Source organism: Saccopteryx bilineata, chromosome 11 (genome assembly GCF_036850765.1).
Source record: "Saccopteryx bilineata isolate mSacBil1 chromosome 11, mSacBil1_pri_phased_curated, whole genome shotgun sequence".
In the NCBI taxonomy this organism is placed as follows: domain Eukaryota; kingdom Metazoa; phylum Chordata; class Mammalia; order Chiroptera; family Emballonuridae; genus Saccopteryx; species Saccopteryx bilineata.
This window is the reverse complement of record NC_089500.1, coordinates 10,925,916-10,947,874: the sequence shown is the minus strand read 5'-3', so window position 1 is coordinate 10,947,874 and position 21,959 is coordinate 10,925,916. Positions and strand designations below refer to the sequence as shown.

Here is a 21,959-nt window from a genome sequence, read left to right as displayed (position 1 = left end):
TGCTTTATGGATCTTAATATCTGCCAAGTCCCTCTTGTTAGGTATATCCCTGAATATGGAGGCTCTGTCAATCAGAAGTTGCCCCTGCCCCTTTAGCGAAAGGCACTGAAAAATATCATGCCTCTTGTCTTGGATCGCTGAACTGGGAGAGATCTTATCAATTAGAGCCCCGTGGGTGCGTAGATTTCGTGGGTTTAGCTAATTTCAGTGATTGGATCCGCAGCTGTGCTCCAGAAAGTATTTCAGGCTGCCTGTGCGCCCCTCCCCCCAGCGCTTGATTGTTAGCTTGAATGGCTGGGTGAGGTGCCCCGCCCACGGAGAGAATCTCCTGACTAGGAAAGACAGCCTTGGCGCCCCTCCCGACCCCGGCTCGGGGCGCACGGGGGCACGCGCGCGGTTTCTCAGCACGCCAGTGGACGGGGACTGCGGCACGGGGCGCGGGGGTTTCTCCGCACGTTAGTGTCCGGGGACCATGCGCGCACGCGGTTTCTCAGCACGCCAGTGGCCGGGGACCGCGGCAAAGGGCGCGCGCGGGGTTTCTCCGCACGCCAGTGGCTGGGGACCGCGGCACAGGGCGTGCGCGCGGTTTCTCAGGGTATGCTGGGGCGGCCGCCAGTGCCCAGGCTGCCGTCCCCGAGTGTGGGTGGGCAGCTGCACGTGTGGGTTGACTCACCACAGGTGTACTCTCTCCTCAGCAACAGTCCTTTTGTTTTCAGTGTGTGTGTGGAACTCCGGAATGCTCCAAGGATAAATTTTTGTTTCTAGTTGATAAATTTGTTGAGATTTTGGGGAGATCTGTCGGACGCGCTGCTCACGGTGCCATTTCCGTCTAAATCTTAATATCATATATTTTAAACATAAAAATATTTTGTGAAAAATGTGAAGTCCAGCCTGACCTGTGGTGGCGCAGTGGGTAAAAGCATCGACCTGAAACACTGAGGTCGCTGGTTTGAAACCCCAGGCTTCCCTAGTCAAGGCACATATGGGAGTTGATGCTTCCTGCTCCTCCCTCCCTTCTCTATCTGTCTCTGTCTCCTCTCTCTAAAATGAATAAAAAAAAAAAAAAAGACAAATACATTATTAAAAAAAAAAAAAAAGTGAAGTCCGGAACAAAAGGTACATGTTAACATTTATGTAGAGAAGACAGAACAGGTCACAAGGGCAGAACAAGGGAGGCCAGCAGGAGTGCAACCAGAGGAACAGCATCAGTAAGTTAGGATGAATAAAGGGACCTGCGTGTGTCAACAGGGATAAATCTTGAAAATCACACTGAATGAAAGGAAGAATGCAAAAAATTGTTAATTTTAAAAATAGGGATTAAAAAAGTATGAGGATCTAAAGAAACATGGTAAAATGTTAATACTTCTTAAACCGGATTGTGGGTACAGGGTTTCTGTTATACTCTCCATTCTCTTAAGCATGTTTCAAGTATTTCAAAATTAAAATTTAAAATGTTAGCAAGAAGGATCTATATGTGTACATGCACATATGTATACATGATATATACAGGCAGATAGATGCACACAATACTGCAGTTGTGTCCCAGGGAAAAGACTGGGACATTTAAACATGGGAGAGGTAACTCTTTATTACTGTTCATGTAATTCTTATTGTATATATGGATTTCTTTTTAATGCACATTTTACTAGCTGTTTTTTTAATTAAAACATTAAATTTTAACATATAGTTATTGGCTATGATGGAGAAACCAATAACTATGGTTACTGATCCCAATAACCATATTCGCCCACCAGGAACAACTAGAAAGCCTGATTTGCAGGTACTAGAGAGCTGATGAGATCATCAAGAGTTGAAGGGTTAAAATTCTAGAAAGAAGGAAACCAGAGAACTCATCCAATATTCTATGAACTGTAACTGTTAAGGCATTTGTCATTCTTATTCTTGGCAAAGGCGAGAGACCGAGAATTTGGGTATACAGCTGCTACTGGAGATAGCGAATCCAGCAGAGCCTTTGTGGTTTAACCACAGAGATAAAAGTTAAAGTTTGTGGCCGCCAATGCAGCCAAGACTTCAGGACCCAAAAGAGAAGAAAAATAACAACATACAATTTTCATTCTGGATCAAAAAGAAAAAAAAAGACAAGAAAGCTATCTGGAATTATTTAAACTAGTTTAATACAGATTCTGGGAGCTCTTGAGAAGCATGAGAGAAGGAACTTCTATTAGCAAGAGTTTATATTCTATTCTATAGGAACAACTCAGGTAAAGAACAGAGGCCACATCCTAATGAGAAGGACGTGAAGGGGCAGTGAGCCTGAGATTCAGCTGAATTCTACGAGAGGACAAAAAGCTAAGAAGAAAGGCTCTGAAAAGTGGACAGAAGTTTTGGTAGTCTCAAGAAATGAAAGAGACAAAACTTGGTGTTTAGGAGTCACCAAAAAGGATGGGCTCTACATAATTCAACAAGCTGTCAACTGAGATCCCTAGGAGGTAACAGAGATGATGGGGCGGGGAGAGGAGGCAAACAAAATAGATGCAGCTGTGAGTCAGCGACCACTCCATGCCTGTCAGAGAGGCAGGTGGAAACTCTCTGGAGAATTCAGAGCTTCTAAAACTTTTGATATACGATGATAGGCTCATTTACAAACTACCAGACTTAACAATAGGACCAACTAAAAAAAGACAAATTTAAAAAAACCTCACAATATGGTCATTGGTGTTATCAAGTACAGACTTTAACATAATTATGGTTAATATATTTCAGTAGAGAATAAGATAAAAAATTGCACCAAAGAACTTGAATCTTTTTTTTAATGAATGGGAATGGAAATTTAGAATTTAAAAAATGTAATAACTGAAATTAAGAATTCAATAGCAACAAACTGGACAAAGTTGAGAGATTTTGTGTTTTAGGAAGAAGACAGGTCAGCAAAATTATCTTGTGTGAACATGAAGAGCAGAAAGACCATTTAAAAAGTACAAATCATTGTGAACACGATATATATTTCCCTGTTGGGATACGTAACTGGGACCCCAGAAGAGAGAATCTGGCAGAAGTGACATTTGATGATAATGGCAACACAACATTTCTACATAGCAATTTATATGGGAAAAATTCCTTTATTCAACAAATCTTTTATATTGAAAACATCAAGATTTTTTTTAATTGATGAGAAAGAGGCAGGAGTGGGGGTGTGGAAGAGATGGGGAGGAGAGAGGTGAGAAGCATCAACTCAACTCATAGTTCCAGCACTTCAGTTGTTCATTGATTGCCTCTCATATGTGCTTTGACTGAGGACCCAAGCTTGCTCAAGTCAGCGACCTTGAGCTCAAACCAGCGACCTTGGTATCACATCAATGATCCCACGTTCAAATCAGCAACCCTGTATGCAAGCTGGCAAGCCTTTACTCAAACCAGTGACCTCATGTTTCGAACCAGGGACCTCAATGCCCTAGGTTGACAGTCTATCTATTGTACCACTGCTGGTCAAGCAAATATGTCAAATTTTAAAAGAACTTACTGGTAGCATGCTATGCTTAAGTAAAAAGAAAACAAGAAATTAGTATGAATTGTGCACATTTCTTTGCTGTGATTGGTATTAGTCCATCTTTTTCCCATAATTATTTGAACATTGAAGAAAAAAGTAAGCCATGTTTTAGGATTATAAAAATGTTATCAAGAATTATTCAGGGTGAACTAGTGTTTGAAGGACAAAATCCCCTTTAAATACTGCCCTTTAAAGTATTATGGCTTTACTCATATTTTTTATTACAAAAATATTTTGCTTGCATTTACACACAATAGAGACACCAGGGATACCTGGTGCATTCTGTTTTGGAATGTCTTAAAAACTATTTCAGCAAGATAAAGACAGAGAAGGCAGGATAAAATATTATTTTTAGAATAATTTGCATTCTTCAGACTGACCAATGATGCAAATTCATCTTTTTTCGTGTCATAACTGAGTAAATGAATATTTTCCTATGTGTGTATGTATGTGATATGTAAACGTTACCTTTGTAAAGTTTTAAGGCAGAAAACTAAATTTCTAGCAAATAATTAGTAAGTCTGATGGGTGAAGTGGTAGAAAGATTGACATTAAAACCAGTATTTAAATTGGTCTAAGGAAGGAACTTTTAATTATGACAGCCTAAAAGAAACAAATATATTAAAAGAAACCAAAGTATTTTTTGCCATTTTAGTAAAAACTGATTTTAGATATTTTGTTAGGTCAAGTTCTCTGAATTTACATAGTGAGTTTTAAATAAAAGATAACTTGCTTTTGCTTCTATTTGCAAGGTACAATAATCTTCCTGTTTCACTTTCCTAAAAAATATTTCTTAGATCTTTCTTGTTCTTTTTTCATTTCATGAATTTTTCTTGAAAAGCTTTTCTTGTCTTCTTTTGACCTCTGTAGTCCACACTTCAAATATAAAGCCTTTTTCCTCCTTAAGATGCTTCCACAGAAGCAAACCTTTCACGCTTCTCCTAGTCATGTACCTCCACCTGCTGGTCATCCCTTGCCATAGCACTGGGGCCTCCTGGACCCATTTTAGCTTTGTTTCTCTTTCTAGCAGTTGCATTTGTGGGAATGGTTATTTTATGACTTCTGTTCTTTCACACAGGTCTTTACAATATCAAAACTAAAATGTACTTATTTTTTTAAATAATAGAGTAAAACAGGAAATACAATTACCATATGAATCCACTGGACCCTTTTACAAGACTAAGATATGCTATAGAATTTTAGCAATCATATTTTTCCTCTTTGTTGAAACATTTGCTATTTTATCACCCATGAAATTATTACTTATTCATCAATTATTAATGCTGGAAAAGACTAAGACAATGGAGGAATGGTGAACAGATACCATTTAACTAAAATCTAGTGATGAAATCGATCATGTAAGTAAAATCTCAAGATTACAAATATTGATATCAATATGCTAGCTAAATTTTCTTATACTTAAGAATTGGTGACTGAGCAATATTCTTTTAAGAAGAAAAAAAAATATGGTTCTTATTCAAAAGGAAAGGACTTCATCACACTATTTTTTGTAACACGAACTGAACTATCTGTTTTGCAAAAAGGATGTGTGACCACAACATTCTTTCACCTTTTATGATATTTATGTGCCAATTTACCTCACATGACTCCTAAGTGGACAATGTTGACATTGGGTGCATATATAACACTGAGTGGAAGAAAATAGATGGTGTAAAAATGAAAAACTTCACTCAAGAAAACTAAAGAGCGCATTGTACTCAGATGGTAAATGGTGATGACTGTGGTTTTCTTGTAAACTGAGCACATGAGATAGGAAAAAAAGGATACCACACAGGAATAGAAACAAAATATCGTGGGATAAAACCTAAAATTTTGCTTAAGGACATAACAGAAGACATAAATAAATACATGATAGATGGTAACATTCAATATTGTAAAACTGTCAATTCCCTCCAAATTACTTCCTAAATATTATATAATAAACCAAGAATTCTTCATATCATTCAAGATAATTCTAAAATATATATGGAAAAGTAAATTTTTATTTTATACCCATGATTTTTATGCTTTTCTGATTCATGCCAATGATTAAAATACTTTTGTTTCTTTTTAAAATAAACATTTATCAAAGCAGTAAATGCATACAATTTTTAAAAATAAAAAATAGAACAGGAAGGCATAACGACAACCAAAACATCCCTGTCCCATTCTTCTCACCTCCCATGTCCCCAAACCAGAAACAAGTACTTTCCAACAGTCTGTTTAAAGTTATTCTGGTAGTTAGTTCGATTTCTCTTAATAATGTGCTTTTATTACTATCTCCTGACTTGATGACCTGAGGAACTTGGTGGTGACTCTCCACTGACTGGCTGTCCCTGCTGTCTCCTCCACCTTCAAGAAGGTAGGCAGTATTAGTTTTTTTACCCTCTGTTGGCTACGTTGGTCACTTGAACAATCTGTCTTCTCCTCTCAACTATGGCCAGACTCTCCACACACTACTCTTTTACGAGGACAGCAGCATCACTACGACTCTAGTCGTTTCTTTCCCCCTCTACCTCCCAACCTGTAGCCCTGTACCGGCAAGGCTGGTAACATGTGCATTCTATTCTGTAATCTTAGGTCTTCCTTACTTTGTCTAAGGTTTGACTAAAATTGAAATCCAACATTTACATTATGATTATTTAGATACTGTTCGCTGAGTAGCCAAGTTTTATACTCTAAGTAGATTTCCTTGATCCACGTGCCAATGTTTGAATGAATTCCCTCCCTCGTACTCTCAACAACTGTTCAAAATCACAGCACACCTTAGGTAGCTCCATAAGTAAAGCACGCTTTCTGTATACTTTGAAATGTTTTCGTTTCCCTGAACTTTCCAATTGTCATTGTTTTGGAGGAGGAAACGTATGCCTTCTATGTAAGTCACTGTTTCCCCCAGCTCCTTCCTCAATCTATATATTACCTAAAACTCATCATTTCACTTGAAGCCTACTCACTGTCGATTCTAACCTGGAGGACTTGCTCCCATGCGGACCATTCTTGCAATTTGGCCTCTGTTAAGTTTTTAGTTGTATTACCCTTCTAAGACAATGCCTTCTGTACTCTTTCCTTTTGTAAAGTTTATGCTGCTTATTACTTACTGTGTCTGAGATAAAATAGTACAGGTGTCAAGAACCTCTTTGGCTGAGAGTCATGAATGCCACATATTTTAAAATATAATTCTGTGAGAGCCATACAATGACCCATGTCCGTTACGCATTATCCAATAAAAATTTGGTGTTGTCCCAGATGACAGCTGTGATTGGCTCCAGCTGCCCGCAACCATGAACATGAGCGGTAGGAAATGAATGGATTGTAATACATGAGAATGTTTTATATTTTAAACATTATTTTTTTTTATTAAAGATTTGTCTGTGAGCCAGATGCAGCCATCAAAAGAGCCACATCTGGCTAGTGAGCCATAGGTTCCTGCACCTGCAATAGTCTCTCATAAAATAGGGGATTTTAATGTTTTTAAATTCTTTTAAGTTCCTTAAATTATTTATTTCTTCAAGAGTCCATTCTTGCTTGACCAGGCGGTGGTGCAGTGGATAGATTGTTGGACTGAGATATGGAGGACCCAAGTTCGAGACCCCAGAGTTGCCAGCTTGGGCGTGGGCTCATCTGGTTTGAGCAAGGCTCACCAGCTTGAGGCCAAGGTTGCTGGCTCGAGCAAGGGGTTACTTGGTCTCCTGAAGGCCCACGGTCAAGGCACATATGAGAAAGCAATCAATGAACAACTAAGGTGTCGCAAGAAAAAACTGATGATTGATGCTTCTCATCTCTCTCCATTCCTGTCTGTCTGTCCCTGTCTATCCCTCTCTCTGTCTCTGTAAAAAATAAATAAATAAATAAAGTCCATTCTTCATTTTATCTTAGGCTCCTTTAGTTATATTGCAGGCTTTCAACAAATGGTGATTTCTAAGTCTGCAGGCGGGCTGGTGGCTTTGCTCCAGGTGGGAATCAGCCGGCCTGCTGAGCCCCAGAGCAGAGCAAGTTCCCAGTGAGGCAACAGGCCAAGTACCGGAAGGTGGGTAGTGTGCACTTGAACCCGACAGAAGAGCGCCTCCTTACCCAGTCTCTCTAAAGTGGTGCAGCTAAAATACCTCAGTAATTCTCTGTTTCGGTGTCCTATGTATTTTCTTCATACCAGGCATTGATAATATATTTCTTGTTCATTTATTTATTTTGTTATAGTCTGACTCTACCACTGCATTATAAATATACAGATTCACATGATATATATATGATATATTAAGAGGCAAATTCTAACAGATAAACACTTGGCTTATAGTCTTTATAAGCATGTCAGAATCTTATAATCAGGGACAAAGGTAATTCTACTTTTGATATATATGTATAATATTCGGGGTAATTATTTGCATATAATCATAACTTACAAAATCATAATTTTGCTTTGTTTTTGCTCCCCTACACACACACACACAAATACACTCATATGCAGTCACATTATTCACAGGGCAATGCAATATTTAAGCCTTTGTAATTTATGAATACAGCACTCATGCTACATAAGTTGTCAAATATAATTCTAATAAATCATTCAATCATATCCCTAACATTCATATTTCAAATACTTTCTATTTATTTTGGTCAAGAGCAAAATTCTTGCTAAATAAAAAAATAAACCTGTCCAAGACAGTCCTGCAGTCAGGTCTGCGACTCCCATGTCCCCATGTCCCCATTCCTAACTCAAGGACAATACATCTTTCTGGGATCTAAGAGAAAAATCTGTAGCCCCCCATCTGCTCTCCTCTTAGCCTACCCAGTAGTTGTCAGCATTTCGCAGAATTGTATCATTGGCCTTTTCCTGTCACTTTTTACCTCCTGCCTAGAGCCTCCCATATCAATGAACAACTAAGCAACAGTTTCCACCATCTTTATGCCGACAGCTCCAAAATCTCCATCAACTCTCGTCTCTATTTTGAGATCCACATCCCTGTATCTAACCAACCCATTGATGCCTTCAGTTGAACACTGACCATTCATCCTTGCCTTTCAAACCAGCTCTTTTCCTTTTGATAAGCCATAATGGTGCCAGCCCTTCCTAGTCCCCCAAGCCAAGAGTTCCAACACCTTCCCAGTCAGGCCCTGGTGAACTGATCTCGTGTTCCCGTGTCCACCCACACCCTGTATCTCCTCCACCCGCCGTGCAAGAGATCCAGCATCTGGCTCATTACTGACAAAAACAACAGATGAGACTTTCATTTTGGGATCTGCACGAATGGATATGTTGAATAAAAACAATAAAGTTTCTAAGTTATTAATTTATACTGTCAATATTTAAATTCATTGAAAAATTCTTTCCTACAAGCTAATACACATAAAATACTTACTTAAATGGTGTAAACAAAAATGGTAAAGTAACTTCTTTTTTCTGAGTCATTTTCACCTGGGAACCAAGTATGAAAATGTTATTATAAATGAGAAAAACAGTAAACTAATTCTATTTTGAAATATAAACATCCATTAAAATGAGTCTTCAGGTATGGTTAATTGCTTTGAAAATAAATGGAATTTTGTGTTACTATATTATTTCATAAATATTTAAAGAAAAATTTGACATTATCATTGTATCACAATAAACTGAGAATTAGGGATATCAAGTCTGCAAAAGAACATTCTGTACTGTACTTTAATGCCCAGAAAAACAAAATAAGCTAAGCTGCATTAATTGTAATTAAGAATTACAATTACATTAAGAATAACAGAAAGTTTCAGTTAAATGGTTGCCTCTTTAAGTTCTTAACGCATATAACAATGTACGAACATGGAATAACAAGAAATGTTGTTATCACTAATGCTGCTTCTATGGCAGGGGTCCCTAAATTTTTTACACAGGGGGCCAGTTCACTGTCCCTCAGACCGTTGGAGGGCCGCCACATACAGTGCTCCTCTCACTGACCACCAATGAAAGAGGTGACCCTTCCAGAAGTGCGGCGGGGGCTGAATAAATGGCTTCAGGGGGCCGCATGCGGCCCGCGGGCTGTAGTTTGGGGACGCCTGTTCTATGGGGACACACTCCAATCAATAAAGATTTGGTATGTAGTCTTTATAAGCATACATAAATAGTCTTACAATTCGGGAGACTCTTCAAAGGTAGTTTCACACCCTCACTCTGATTCATGGAACCTGGACCTCAGAAATGTGAAACTAGGATACTAGTCAAATACACAGAATTTAAAGATAACTTACAGAGAGTCATTTCTTAAAACATAAAATCAAATGTCTTCATTTCCAATATTCGACTTTTAAATTAGTGTCCTGTTCTGTGTGTGTCTTACTTTACCTTGAACTGTTCAAGAATCTGTTTTGCATTTGTAAACATGCTCTCTGCTTTGAAGACATCAGTGTTGTTAAGATAATCCACAGGAAGAATTCCCTATAAATAATAAATACTGGTTTAATATTAGTATGAACAAAGCTCAGGCTATTCTTAAAAGTAGACTTACAAAGGAAGAATGAAGTATAAGACATATGCATAAATAAACTGCTAGAATAATATAAAATAAAACAAATCTTCCTTTAAACTAGAACTGAAAAATGTTCTCAGCCCTGATCGGTTGGCTCAGTGGTACAGCGTTGGCCGTGTGTGGAAGTCCTGGGTTCGATTTCCGGCCAGGACACACAGGAGAAGCGCCCATTTGCTTCTTGACCCTTCCCCCTCTCCTTCCTCTCTGTCTCTCTCTTCCCCTCCTGCAGCCAAGGCTCCATTGGAGCAAAGTTAGTCTGGGCACTGAGGACGGCTCTATGACCTCCACCTTAAGCGCTAGAATGGCTCTGCTTGCGATGACCCAGATGGGCAGAACATCGCCCCCTGGTGGGCATGCCAGGTGGATTCCGGTCCGGCACATGCGGGAGTCTGTCTGACTACCTTCCTGCTTCTCATTTCAGAAAAAAAACAAACAAACAAATAAATAAATAGAAAAATGTTCTCTTATTTTTCTCTCAAAGTATATAATAAAGTAATTAAAGCAAACAATGAAGTAAGTTCAATAAAACCTAACATTTATTGAAAAATTACTACATGCTAGGCAGTGAACTAAGTGCTTCACACAGGCAAAATATCCCTACGGTGGACCACAACCAGCATACGCAAAAAGAAAAAAAGACCTCATAAGAAATATGTGCATATAAGAGTAAGGATTATATTGTGAAACTTTTGTTTCAGTTACACAGAAACACACACAAGACTACGGGGCTCATATTACTCAGCATTCTAAGTTAAGATTTGTTTGTTTTGTTTGTTTTGGCGTTCAGAATCCACTTCCTATTCTTGGAGAACTCTCCCCCACTGTAAATGATATAGAGAATCTCTAAGGCGGCCCTGTCTACCCTTACTGAACCTTAAGACAAATACCCCAGGCAGACCACTCAAATGGTAAGCACTGGAATTTGACCACAGAGGAATAAAACATATGGGGTGACACTCCTCTCCCCTCAGGCAGACCATGGTTCTTTCTTCCCAGTCTCCAGAGCTCTCTCGGTTCCTATTCACTTCTGACCCTGGTTTTTGAACACTCCTTTGAATTAATAAGTAACCAGTATTTTTAAAATAAATTTCCTTTAAATGGATTCAGTTTCTGCTATTTGCAAACTAAAGTTATTTATCTGTTCCATTTCTTATAACTAAAATACAAATATAAATCTATATACAATTTAGAAGATAAAATATTTGAAAGGAAAGCTATGGGGGAAGGGTATAAAGAGGGACAAACATAAGGTGATGGAAAATAATCTGACTTTGGGTGATGGGTATACAACATAATCAACAGTTTAAATGCTATAGAAATGTTCACCTGAAACCTATACTCTTATTGATCAATGTCCCCATGTTAAAGTTAATTTTCTAAATAAAATTTAAAAATAAATAATAATCATTAAAAAAACTATCAGGCTTGTACTCTATGTTATAGATTATAATACACATTCATAAAGTATTACATATTTAGAAGGAAATATAAAGGATAATACAGTTTTAAATAGAATCAAATATTCCGAAACAAATGAAAAGTAAATTTTACTCTACAATATTATGTTTTTATTCTGAGAGTTGATAAGAAAATTTGTTCCTTACCACTGAGTTAAGCGGAAAGGGAACTCCAATAAGAGAAGCCATCAACGGTGCAATATCGGCCTACAAACAGGTAAAGTTCAATTTTAAGAAATCTACAGACAGCAACAAAATATTAAATAATTTCATGCAACTTTATCTTGTAATATAAGCAGCAAGTCTGTTATTATTTATTATCCACATTTATTTAATATGATTAGATACTGATCTCTAAAAATGTCATTTGCTACAGGTGCATGACCTTATGAAAAAATAACTTTGAAAAGAAACCATTAAGAGCTCTGAATGTAAAACATTTTTTAAGTTATCAAAAAAAATTATTTATCTTAGTAGCTAGAAACTTGAACACTTTATATAACAGATACTCAATATTATGAAAAGGATGCCTTAACTAGATTAAAAAAACTAGCACTATGAGACTTTAACAGTTGAAATGTATATATTAACCAAAGAAGGAATGTATGGGAAAGAGGTCTGGCTAACCAGTGAAGTCCAGAGAAGATAAACCAGGAAGAGGCTGGTTAGACAGAAGACCCCACCACCGTCTCGGCTAGGTCCCCTTCCGGTCCCGTCTCCCAGAAGAGGTATTCACGCTGTCTGCCTCCGTTTCCTCATCTCCCATCGCTCCTTAGCCCACTCTAACTTGACCTTTTATCATCCATAGACCATCCCCCTAAAAGAGCCTATAGCCTCCAGTTTTCAATCTTATTGCCTGTTTTTATGAGTCCTTATAAATTTCCAGGCAGCAAAGTGCTTGGACGTCAGAATGCCCAGTGTCAAATTCTTGCTTGTAATCTCTGAGATCTTGGGCAGGTTACTTAACTTCTCCAATACCTGTTTCCTTAGCATTTAAAAAAATAAATAAGAGTTTTTCTCTTACAGAGTTATAGCATGATTAAATGAGATTAAAGTTGTAAAGTCCCTGGCACACAATCGTCCTACAGTAGCAGGCGGCTGCAAATGCTATCGTGATTGTTACACTTGACCTCTGGGCAGCGGCCACTCCCCTCTTGGCCTCCGGACCCCCGCCCCCTCCAGTTGAGTATGGTCAGTCTCACTGTGGTTCCTTTCCAGGCATTTTCTTCAGCCCCCATTTAAAGCTGGAGGTTGGTCCCAGCTTCTCAATCCTCCTCACTCTCTATCTCTAGACTCTTTACTAAGAGAGGCCCCGCGTGGCCTAGTGCTGCCTTCTCCCGCCCCCCGTCACCCAGCCTCTGCTGCTTGCACACCAGCTTTCTTCAAGGACCTAAATTTGCCCTGTATCCTCCTACCAGATTCCTGAGCACGTTTCCCCCCCTGCCTGAAAAGCCTTCCTCCTATCTGGGCCTAGAAACTCCTATTCTTCTATCTCAGCTCAATCCTCAACTTCTCAGGAAGCCTTTGCTGACCAGGTACAGAGGAGTCCCCTTATCCACAGGGGATATGTTCCAAGACCCTTCTGTGGATGCCTGAAACTGCAGATAGTACCAAACCTGAAATATACTATGTTTTCCTATACACACACACCTTGTCACTTAAAGGAAGCATTTTACAGCTTCTCTGTGGCATATCTGAATTGCCAGCATCCCTACTCTTGTGGCTTGGGGCCATGACTAAGCAAAACAAGGGTGACTCAAACACAGCACTGTGATACCACGAGAGTCAATCTGATAACTGAGAGCTACTAATAAGTGCCTAATGGGTGGGATGTGGGGAAGCTGGACAGAACAATGTTTCATGTCCTAGGTAGATTGCAGCAGGATGAAGCAAGATTTCATCACACTATTCAGAATGCTGTGCACTTTACAACTCATGAATTGTCTATTTCTGTAATTATCCATTTAATATTTTCCAACTCTAGACAACTGAAACTGTGGAAAGTGAAACTGCAGGTAAGGAGGGGCCACTGTACATCTGCTCTGTGTGCTCGTGGCTTCACAGGCCTCCTCTGTAGTACTTATCACAGCTATAATTTTACATCTATCTGCATAGTAATTTGATTGGTATCTGTCCTCACCCCTAAAGTATATGCTTCCCTGGGCAGGGGCTACGTCTGCTTTTACTCACCGTTCTATCCTTGACACAATGTCTAATGATGATAACTGCACAATATTTAAGCAATACTGCAGGCACATAACAATGTCTATGGAAGAAATGAATAAAGAAATTCTCATCTAATGTAGATCTGAAGTAGGATTACTGAGAGAGCAATAGCTGAATTCAGTTTTTTTACTATAACCCAGTCTGGCTATAAGTAAAACATGTTCTTTTATGGTCTTCAAGTTATTCTTATTCCTTTGACAGTCATTTTTTATTGCAAATGAATAGACTGCTATTCTGAATTTATACATTTTCATTCATTTGTGTAATGCACATCCATACTGAGAGAAGAAAGCGCTCTTAATACGCTGACAAAGGACAGGCTTCTGCAACCACAGCCTGACAAGGACCTCCTAGACTTTGGTTCACCCACCACAGAAAGGATTGTCACTTGTGAGCTGGCCTGGAAAAGGTGAGCCATTCCTGCCACTTGGGAGGCCATGTATCGGGGATGCCAAGCTTTCTACAAATAGTGAAGAAGGCTACTTGCATAGCATATACTCAACAGTGAAAATTCCAGTCCTGGCCGGCTGGCTCAGTGGTAGAGTGTCAGCAGGGCATGTGGAAGCCCTGGGTTTGATTCCTGGCCAGGGCACACAGGGGAAGCGTCCATCTGCTTCTCCACTCCTCCTCCTTTTCTCTCTCTCTCATCCTTCTACAGCCAAGGCTCAAATGGATTCAAGCAAGCTGGCCCTGGGCACTGAGGACAGCTCCACGGCCTCACCTCAGGCACTAAGAAGAGCTCAGTTGCTGAGCAATGCAGCAATGCCCCAGATGGGCAGAGCATCGCTCAGGAGGGGGCTTGATGAGTAGATCCAAGTTGGAGTGCATGTGGGAGTCTCTCTGCCTCCCCGCCTCTCAATTAAAAAAAGAAAAGAAAATTCCATGCTTCCCATTTACAAAAGATGTTACTAGTCTAACTTGATTAGGTTTGCCATGCATTTTCCTGTAATATAAGGTTTCTAGCTAGGTAATCTATACTTTTTTCACCTTTTCCCACTGTATTTATAAGGATCTTGGGTAGCATTAAACACAAAATATGTACTAATAAAAAAGAAATGGTAACTGACATACTACAGGAAAGAAACCTATAATGAGGCTTTATTAAATCTGTGCTTAAAGGCAACCATGACAGGAAATCACAGAAATTTCACACACACACAAATTTCAATTTACATGTAATCTTTAATTAGCCCATGTTATTTGGAGGGAGTCTTTTCCTTTTAGCTTTACTTGAGGCTTTTATATTTTGTCAAAAGAAAGATTAGCTGGGTTAAAATATTTGCACTGAAAGGACTTCCCTGGGTTAATTAAAAGGTCATTTATCATCATTATTCTTGATACATGTATTTTCATGGGGTTTTTTGGTCTAAACTTCTTACAGGAGATAAATTTGAAGATGATTAAATTGAGACAAATACCTGATTGATATCCTGCCTTTTCCAGTACTCCAGTTTCCATTCTGAAAGACACAAATTAGACGCAAAAGCTGATGTTAAGGTTAAAAAAGAATGGATCATTTCATTATTACAAGCGGCCAATGCTTACTAAAAAACAGGATTGGAAAAGTCCGTTTTACATCTGTACGAAACAAAAGAGTGCTGAAAAAGGTAGAGCTGTATATTTTTAAATGAGAACTTTTGAATGAATAACTGTAAAGTATACATTTGGTGCTTTTTGTGATAATTTATTAAACTTTCAAAATGTGCATTTGAAGATAACTGTTTGAAAACATCAGGAGACTAAGGAAGGAACACCGGGACGAAAAGGCTCAATGAGAACGACTGTTAGCACGACTACAGCTCATCACAATCCGCTCCAGGCATTCAGGCATGGACGTCCGTTAGTCGACCTAAGCTTTTCTTTTCTCTGTAATGGCAGCTGCTTGCAAAATGCTTAAAGCTGTAACACTTGAACATGGTACAACGTAGGTCAAACTTGAAAATATTATGCCGTGTGGAAGAAGCCAGACACGAAAGACCACACAGTACATGATTTCATTTATATGAAATGTTCAGAACAGGCAAAGCCAGAGTCATAGAGTAGATTACGGCTGACAGGTGATGGGGAGAGGGAGGAATAAGAAGTGACTATTAATGGGTTTCTTTGTTTGGGGGGGGGTGTTATAAAATATTTTGTAATTAGATAGTAGAGGTGACTGCACAGTCTTGTTAATATACTCAAAAAAATAAAATGTACAATTTTAAAATGTGAATTTGATGATATAAGAATTGTATCTCAATTAAAAAATAAGTTCAAAAACAGAACAGCCTCTAAGGAAATTTAATATACAAACCAAAAAGAGCCTTCTAAGGTAAATATACTCAAACATGGCTTGAGTCTGAATCCCGGGAAAAGGTTTTACAAATGAAAATTTCTAGGGCTTACCCAGACTCATGGAATCAAAACACCTAGTCACAAGGTCTGGAAGTCGACATATATTTTTAAAAATTGGTATTTTTAACAAAATACAGTGGTACCTTGATACAAATTTAATTCGTTCTGTAACCGAGCTCGTAAGTCCGTCAAGTCGTGTATCAAACTGCCGATACTGTACTCGTGTACCAACGTGCCAACTAGCGGCAGCTTCCTGAATCACAACTCATATCTTGGAATTTCGCTTGGATCTTGAACAAAAATACGGACCAAGTTGCAGCTCATATCTTAAAAATTCGTATGTTGGTCTGTTCGTATCTCAAGGTATCACTGTATAACTTCAGATGAATCTGATGCAACTAAGCCAGAGGAAGGCTTTTGAGAGAAATTTGTTTTGTCTAACTAGTAACAACTTTGGAATTCTGAAAAAATGAAAAACCTGCAGAGTTCCAAGAAAAAAGAATTCCTTTTCTTCATGTATTGAGAAGCAGGGGAGGCCTGAGAGACACAGAGAGCCTTCAAAAGTGCTAGAGACAGGGCAAAATCTGTCCGCCGTCATGAACCATAATTATGACATTTGTGTGATTTATCTGACTGATGGTCTCTGAGGGTAAGATCTGTCTCAGGGTTTAAATCTACACCCTGTAAAAATAAGGCATGTGGAAAAAAAAGCAACAGTATAATTTATACTTGAACTTTGATAAGGCAAATGACTAATACTATATAAGCTAAATATTAAAAACCAAATACTGTGAACTATACAAAAGTAATGCACAGAAACAGGAATGGCACGATATCAAAAGGAAAATTGTAACTTAAAAGTGATTTTTAAAAATTAAACATTGGTTTTATTTTAAAATGTTAAATTTATAAAAACAATAAAGATAAATGTTTATACCTTTCAAAAGTGCATCATTAAACTGCTGAGCTGGTACTTTCTGGGGATACTTGATTCCAGCTCCCCACGCGACGAAGGGAGTAAAGGTCTCCGACTGATGGCCAGCACCATGGGAACCTGCAGAGGACACCAAGAGGAGTAAGACAAGTGTACGTGAACTGACTTAGATCTAAATATTTATTTTTAAATACTTAGTTTTAAAATTACTCCATTTAAAAAAAGTTAACCCATGTAGAGTTAATGCTAGCCACTACAGTCCCAAACGTTTGCAGCTATGTGTAACAATTAGGTTTTTGTTGTGATTTTGAAATTAAATGGAATGGGGTGACATTGATCAATAAGAGTACACAGGTTTCAGGTGAACAGCTCTATAGTATTTGCACTGTTGATGGCATTGTGTGCCATCACCCAAAGTCAAATCATGTTCTGTCACCATATTACAATGTTTTAAAATATTCCTAAAGTCAGAACATTAACAAAAAACAGCCATAAACAAACAAAACAAAAAACAAAAAAGCAGAATGTCTGCCAAGTGACTCTGGCTGAAAGGAGAATAAGAAAGTAACATAAGACCTGAAGATGCCGCCGGAGTAGCTCTGAAGCCAGAAAGAGCGGGGACAGCGCCTCTGGGCAGTGACACGTTTGGGGAGGGACACCCAAGTCTGGGGCAAGCGGCCGAGGCCAGGTCTGTTCTGGAGGGCATGGCCGAGTGTCTAGATGGTTTCCTTCCATGCCTCTGGCCGGTGCAGCCAAAAGCCTTTTGCAAAGTGTTGTAGAACGCGCTCACGAGAATTCTGTACTGTAATCTGGGGCCTGAACCTCATCTCCGCCTCCCTTTGTTCACTGTGCACACACTGTCGGCCGTGGGACCCTCACAGGGAGGACAGGACCAGCCAGGGCGGACCTGCAGTGGTCCCAGGTCCCTCGGTAGGACCACCTTCATCTGCCTCCTTTGCCATCATGTGCAGTTAACCCTAGGCAGAGGGCTGTTGGTAGTTTTTGTTTTTCCCTCCCTACTTGTCTTTAATTTCTCATTTTGAGAATATATTCCTTCTACAGTTAGGAGATTCTTTATGTCAGATAAGGATTTTTTACACTAACATGCTAAGCATATAATTATGGGCTAGACACTCTGCATACACTAAGACATGTAATCATCCTCAACATTTTATCTGCAAGCTCCATTTGCCGCTTTTAACCATAAAGTGCACATGGCTTGAAGACCAACTAACCCCAGTCTGTCATTCCATGGTCAGAGGTAAAGATAAATGCCGTTTTCTCATCATTTCCATAAAACTCTTTAAACAGGGATACAATTCTTTGCACTCCCTCATCAACTATTTTAATATTGTCCTTATATTCCCTGTTTAAAAAGAAACAAAACAAATTACATTAATTTGAAAAAAAAAATCAAATTTATTTAACATAAACTTACAACATTCAAAGTCAGTAACTCCTAAAATACTTTCAGATTTTATACTGCTATTATTTTAAAATCAGAGCTCTTTATTTTTTTATTATTATTTTTTTTTTTGTATTTTTCTGAAGCTAGAAACGGGGAGAGACAGTCAGACAGACTCCCGCATGCGCCCGACCGGGATCCACCTGGCACGCCCACCAGGGGGCGACGCTCTGCCCACCAGGGGGCGATGCTCTGCCCCTCCAGGGCGTCGCTCTGCTGCGACCAGAGCCACTCTAGCGCCTGGGGCTGAGGCCAAGGAGCCATCCCCAGCGCCCGGGCCATCTTTGCTCCAATGGAGCCTTGGCTGCAGGAGGGGAAGAGAGAAACAGAGAGGAAGGAGAGGGGGAGGGGTGGAGAAGCAGATGGGCGCTTCTGTGTGCCCTGGCCGGGAATCAAACCTGGGACTTCTACATGCCAAGCCGATGCTCTACCATTGAGCCAACCGGCCAGGGCCAAAACCAGAGCTCTTTAGATTGTTAAAAATAATGTTCTGTTTAAAGAAGTGAAAGAATGTAAGACAGTTTTCAGAAATGACTTAAGAAGATGCTGAGTGCTTTTTAAGTGTCAAATGCAGTGATGATGCCTTTCGAGTTCATGTCTTTCGTTATGCAAATGATATTGTCCTTGCCATATTAATAGGTGAATATACCTGTTTCAAGTATAGAATTTTTTTCCCTTAGACTGTTTGTGATGTAAAATATTACAATATAACGTAATATCATACTGTACCATATCAAGTATGTTTGGAACAAATTATATTGAAGCTTTCCACACGGATACACTTAAGAATAGCCAGAATGGCAAGGCAGGCTGAACAAGGCTGGCTCAGGAGGAACCCTATCAGTGACCATCTGAAACAGTGTGTGTGTCACGTGCAGGACGGGGGCCTGAGGGGTCCCTTGCTGGCAGCTAACCAACAAGCTTTACAGTTACATCATCTAAATCAAATTCGAAATAAAGCACGAAAGATTAGCATGGATTCCTCCTTTTCCTTATGGTCGGCAAAAATAAGAAAAATATTTGCTCTTCTATATAAAGGAGTGCTACTGAAATGTAGTATACAACTTTATTCAGTTATTTGCTAGAAATAATACTGATTAAATGAATATGTAAGGACCAGCTAATTATATCATTTTGTAATATAAATATTAACACCATAAAAATGTTTTTTCTTTCAAAATTTACTGAATTTGTAAATTATACCATTTTTTTCTCTGCCTAGATAAATGAAGAATATAGGATATATTTCACTTATACTGATATACAGCCTGGCCACAGGACATGTAATTTTAGCTTATTCTATTGTAGAATTACTTAAAATATAAGTTCTGCTGTACTAATCACACACAAAAAAATATTACATTACTTTAAAAGTTCAAACAGAATGGTTGTTTCCCACAAAAACAAGAAATTAAACACAGCATTAAAATTACCTTGATGTCGGTCGGTGCGCATGTCCGTTTGTATCTATTCCTAATAAATGTAAGAAAAAAACTATTTTCTCTTCATTGAGTTTAGAAAACAAAGATTGATTGTTTCTGGCAGCATGAAAGAATTCCTATATGTAACAAATCAGTTAAAAATTTTTAGTTCATTTATCTTATTTGTAAAATAATTCTGACGAAAACATTTAAATTTATACATTAAATTATAAAGTTTTTTCTTTAAATTTGTCCTCAGGCCTACCAACCCAAAGTCCTTGTCCTCTGAGACATCTGTGAAGTATTTTGACAAAAGCCAAAAATAAACAGGACTAGTGGCCTGAGGGGAACATGGAAGAGTTATCTAAGTCGAATGGGTCCTGGCCAGGTGGCTTAGTGGATAAAGTGTTGACCTGGCATACCAGAGTCTGCAGGTTTGACACCCAGTCAAGGCACCTACAAGAAGCACTCACTGAGTGCACAACTAAATAAAAGAAGTCGAACAGGAAGGCATGGAAGGCCTGATAGAGGAGATGATGCACAAACTTGAGTTTTAAAAATCAGAGGATTTTGCCTCACCAGGCGGTGGCGCAGTGGATGGAGCGTCAGATTGGGACGCAGAGGACTCGGATTCGAGACCCTGAGGTCGCCAGCTTGAGCGCAGGCTTATCAGGCTTGAGCAAAGCTCACCAGCTTGAGCCCAAGGTCGCTGACTCGAGCAAGGGGTTACTCGCTCTGCTGTAGCCCCCGGTCAAGACACATATGAGAAAGTGGTCAATGAACAACTAAGGTGCCACAGTAAAGAATTGATGTTTCTCATCTCTCTCCCTTCCTTTCTGTCTGTCCCCATTCTGTCCCTCTCTCTGACTCTGTTTCTGCCAAAAAAGAAAAAGCAGAGAGCTTCAACATGGATGAACTTTGAAGATATTATGCACCAGCCACAAAAAGGCAGATACTGTGGGACTCCATTTCTACGGAAGTAACTGGAGCAATCAAATATGAAGAAAAAGGAAGCAGAATGGTGTTGCCAGGTGCTGCCAGGTGCTGCCAGGGCCTGGGGCGAGGGGGACAATGTTTAATGGGTATGGAATTCCAGCCTTGCAAGATGAGAAAGTTCGGGAGATTGGTTGCACAACAATGTAAACATACTTAACACTACTGAACCCGTACACTTAAAAATGGCTAAGGAGGCAAAATTTCTGTGTGTGCATTTTATCACAGTTTAAAAAAAAGAAAGGGGGGGGGGTAACAATTTACAGGGATTTGTAAACTGTTTGGCTTGAACTAAGCATGAGTCTCTGGCCAGGGAACAAAGTCCAGGTGAGATCTGACTCTCTCTAGTGTATCTCCAACCTCGCTCCCAGTCGGCGATCCCGCCGGCCGTACTAACCTCCCTTCCTTCAAAGTTCCTCCAGTCCCTGCAGGATCTTCCTCAGGGCCCAAGATTTACAGAACGCTGCTGGCCTAAGAATACTCTCCTCTACCCACAGTCCTGGTCCTGACCCACCCTTTCCCTTTGTCTCATTTCTTCAGGGATGATCCCAAAATTCTCAGGGGAGCCCTCCCCTAACTGTTGAGTGCGGACCAGAGTTTTCTAAAGACATATTCTTAGTCCCTGTATTTTTCCTTCCCACTAATTACACCACTGTTGATGATTTCATATTTTTGTTGTTACTTGATTCATATATATCTATCTCTGCGAAATTTTATAGTATAACAGACAAATCTATTTTCTCTGTTCACTATCATATCACTAACACTAGCAATGTTGAAATAAGGGGAAAAAGTATAAAATCAGGCCAGCCACCAGCTATATCTGACCACCTACAAGAAATCAAATTCAGAATTTTCAAGCATTTTTAGCTATGTAAGCTGAGGGCCTTTAAACAGAGGCTATAAATAAGTAGATTATAGCAAAGGGTGATGATTAGCAAAAGAATTCACTAATTATTTTCTTAAAGAAGTTTTATTTAACTCAAAAGTTTCCCCTGGACAAAACTCTATGTTACATGAATAAGAAAATTTCAAAGAGAGAGTCTAATGAAAGAAATAGAACTTATCAAAGTTTATATTGAGCACTTAATTCCTGCTATGTAAATACAAGACAAATGCAAACACATACT

General features: G+C 39.1%; 1 protein-coding gene across 2 annotated transcripts in view; it reads right to left on the bottom strand.

The window, feature by feature from the left end:
- Positions 1-21,959, bottom strand: part of PIGN (phosphatidylinositol glycan anchor biosynthesis class N) — a 101,512-nt gene that overhangs the window by 68,217 nt on the left and 11,336 nt on the right. For both annotated transcript variants that reach the window (XM_066246813.1, XM_066246815.1), the window contains exons 7-13: positions 19,849-19,973; positions 18,186-18,316; positions 16,954-17,070; positions 15,101-15,141; positions 11,604-11,663; positions 9,816-9,908; positions 8,863-8,918 (exon numbers count right to left, since the gene is read on the bottom strand). In XM_066246813.1, coding sequence (XP_066102910.1) covers positions 8,863-8,918; positions 9,816-9,908; positions 11,604-11,663; positions 15,101-15,141; positions 16,954-17,070; positions 18,186-18,316; positions 19,849-19,973 — 623 coding nt within the window. The remainder of the gene's footprint in view (positions 1-8,862; positions 8,919-9,815; positions 9,909-11,603; positions 11,664-15,100; positions 15,142-16,953; positions 17,071-18,185; positions 18,317-19,848; positions 19,974-21,959) is intronic.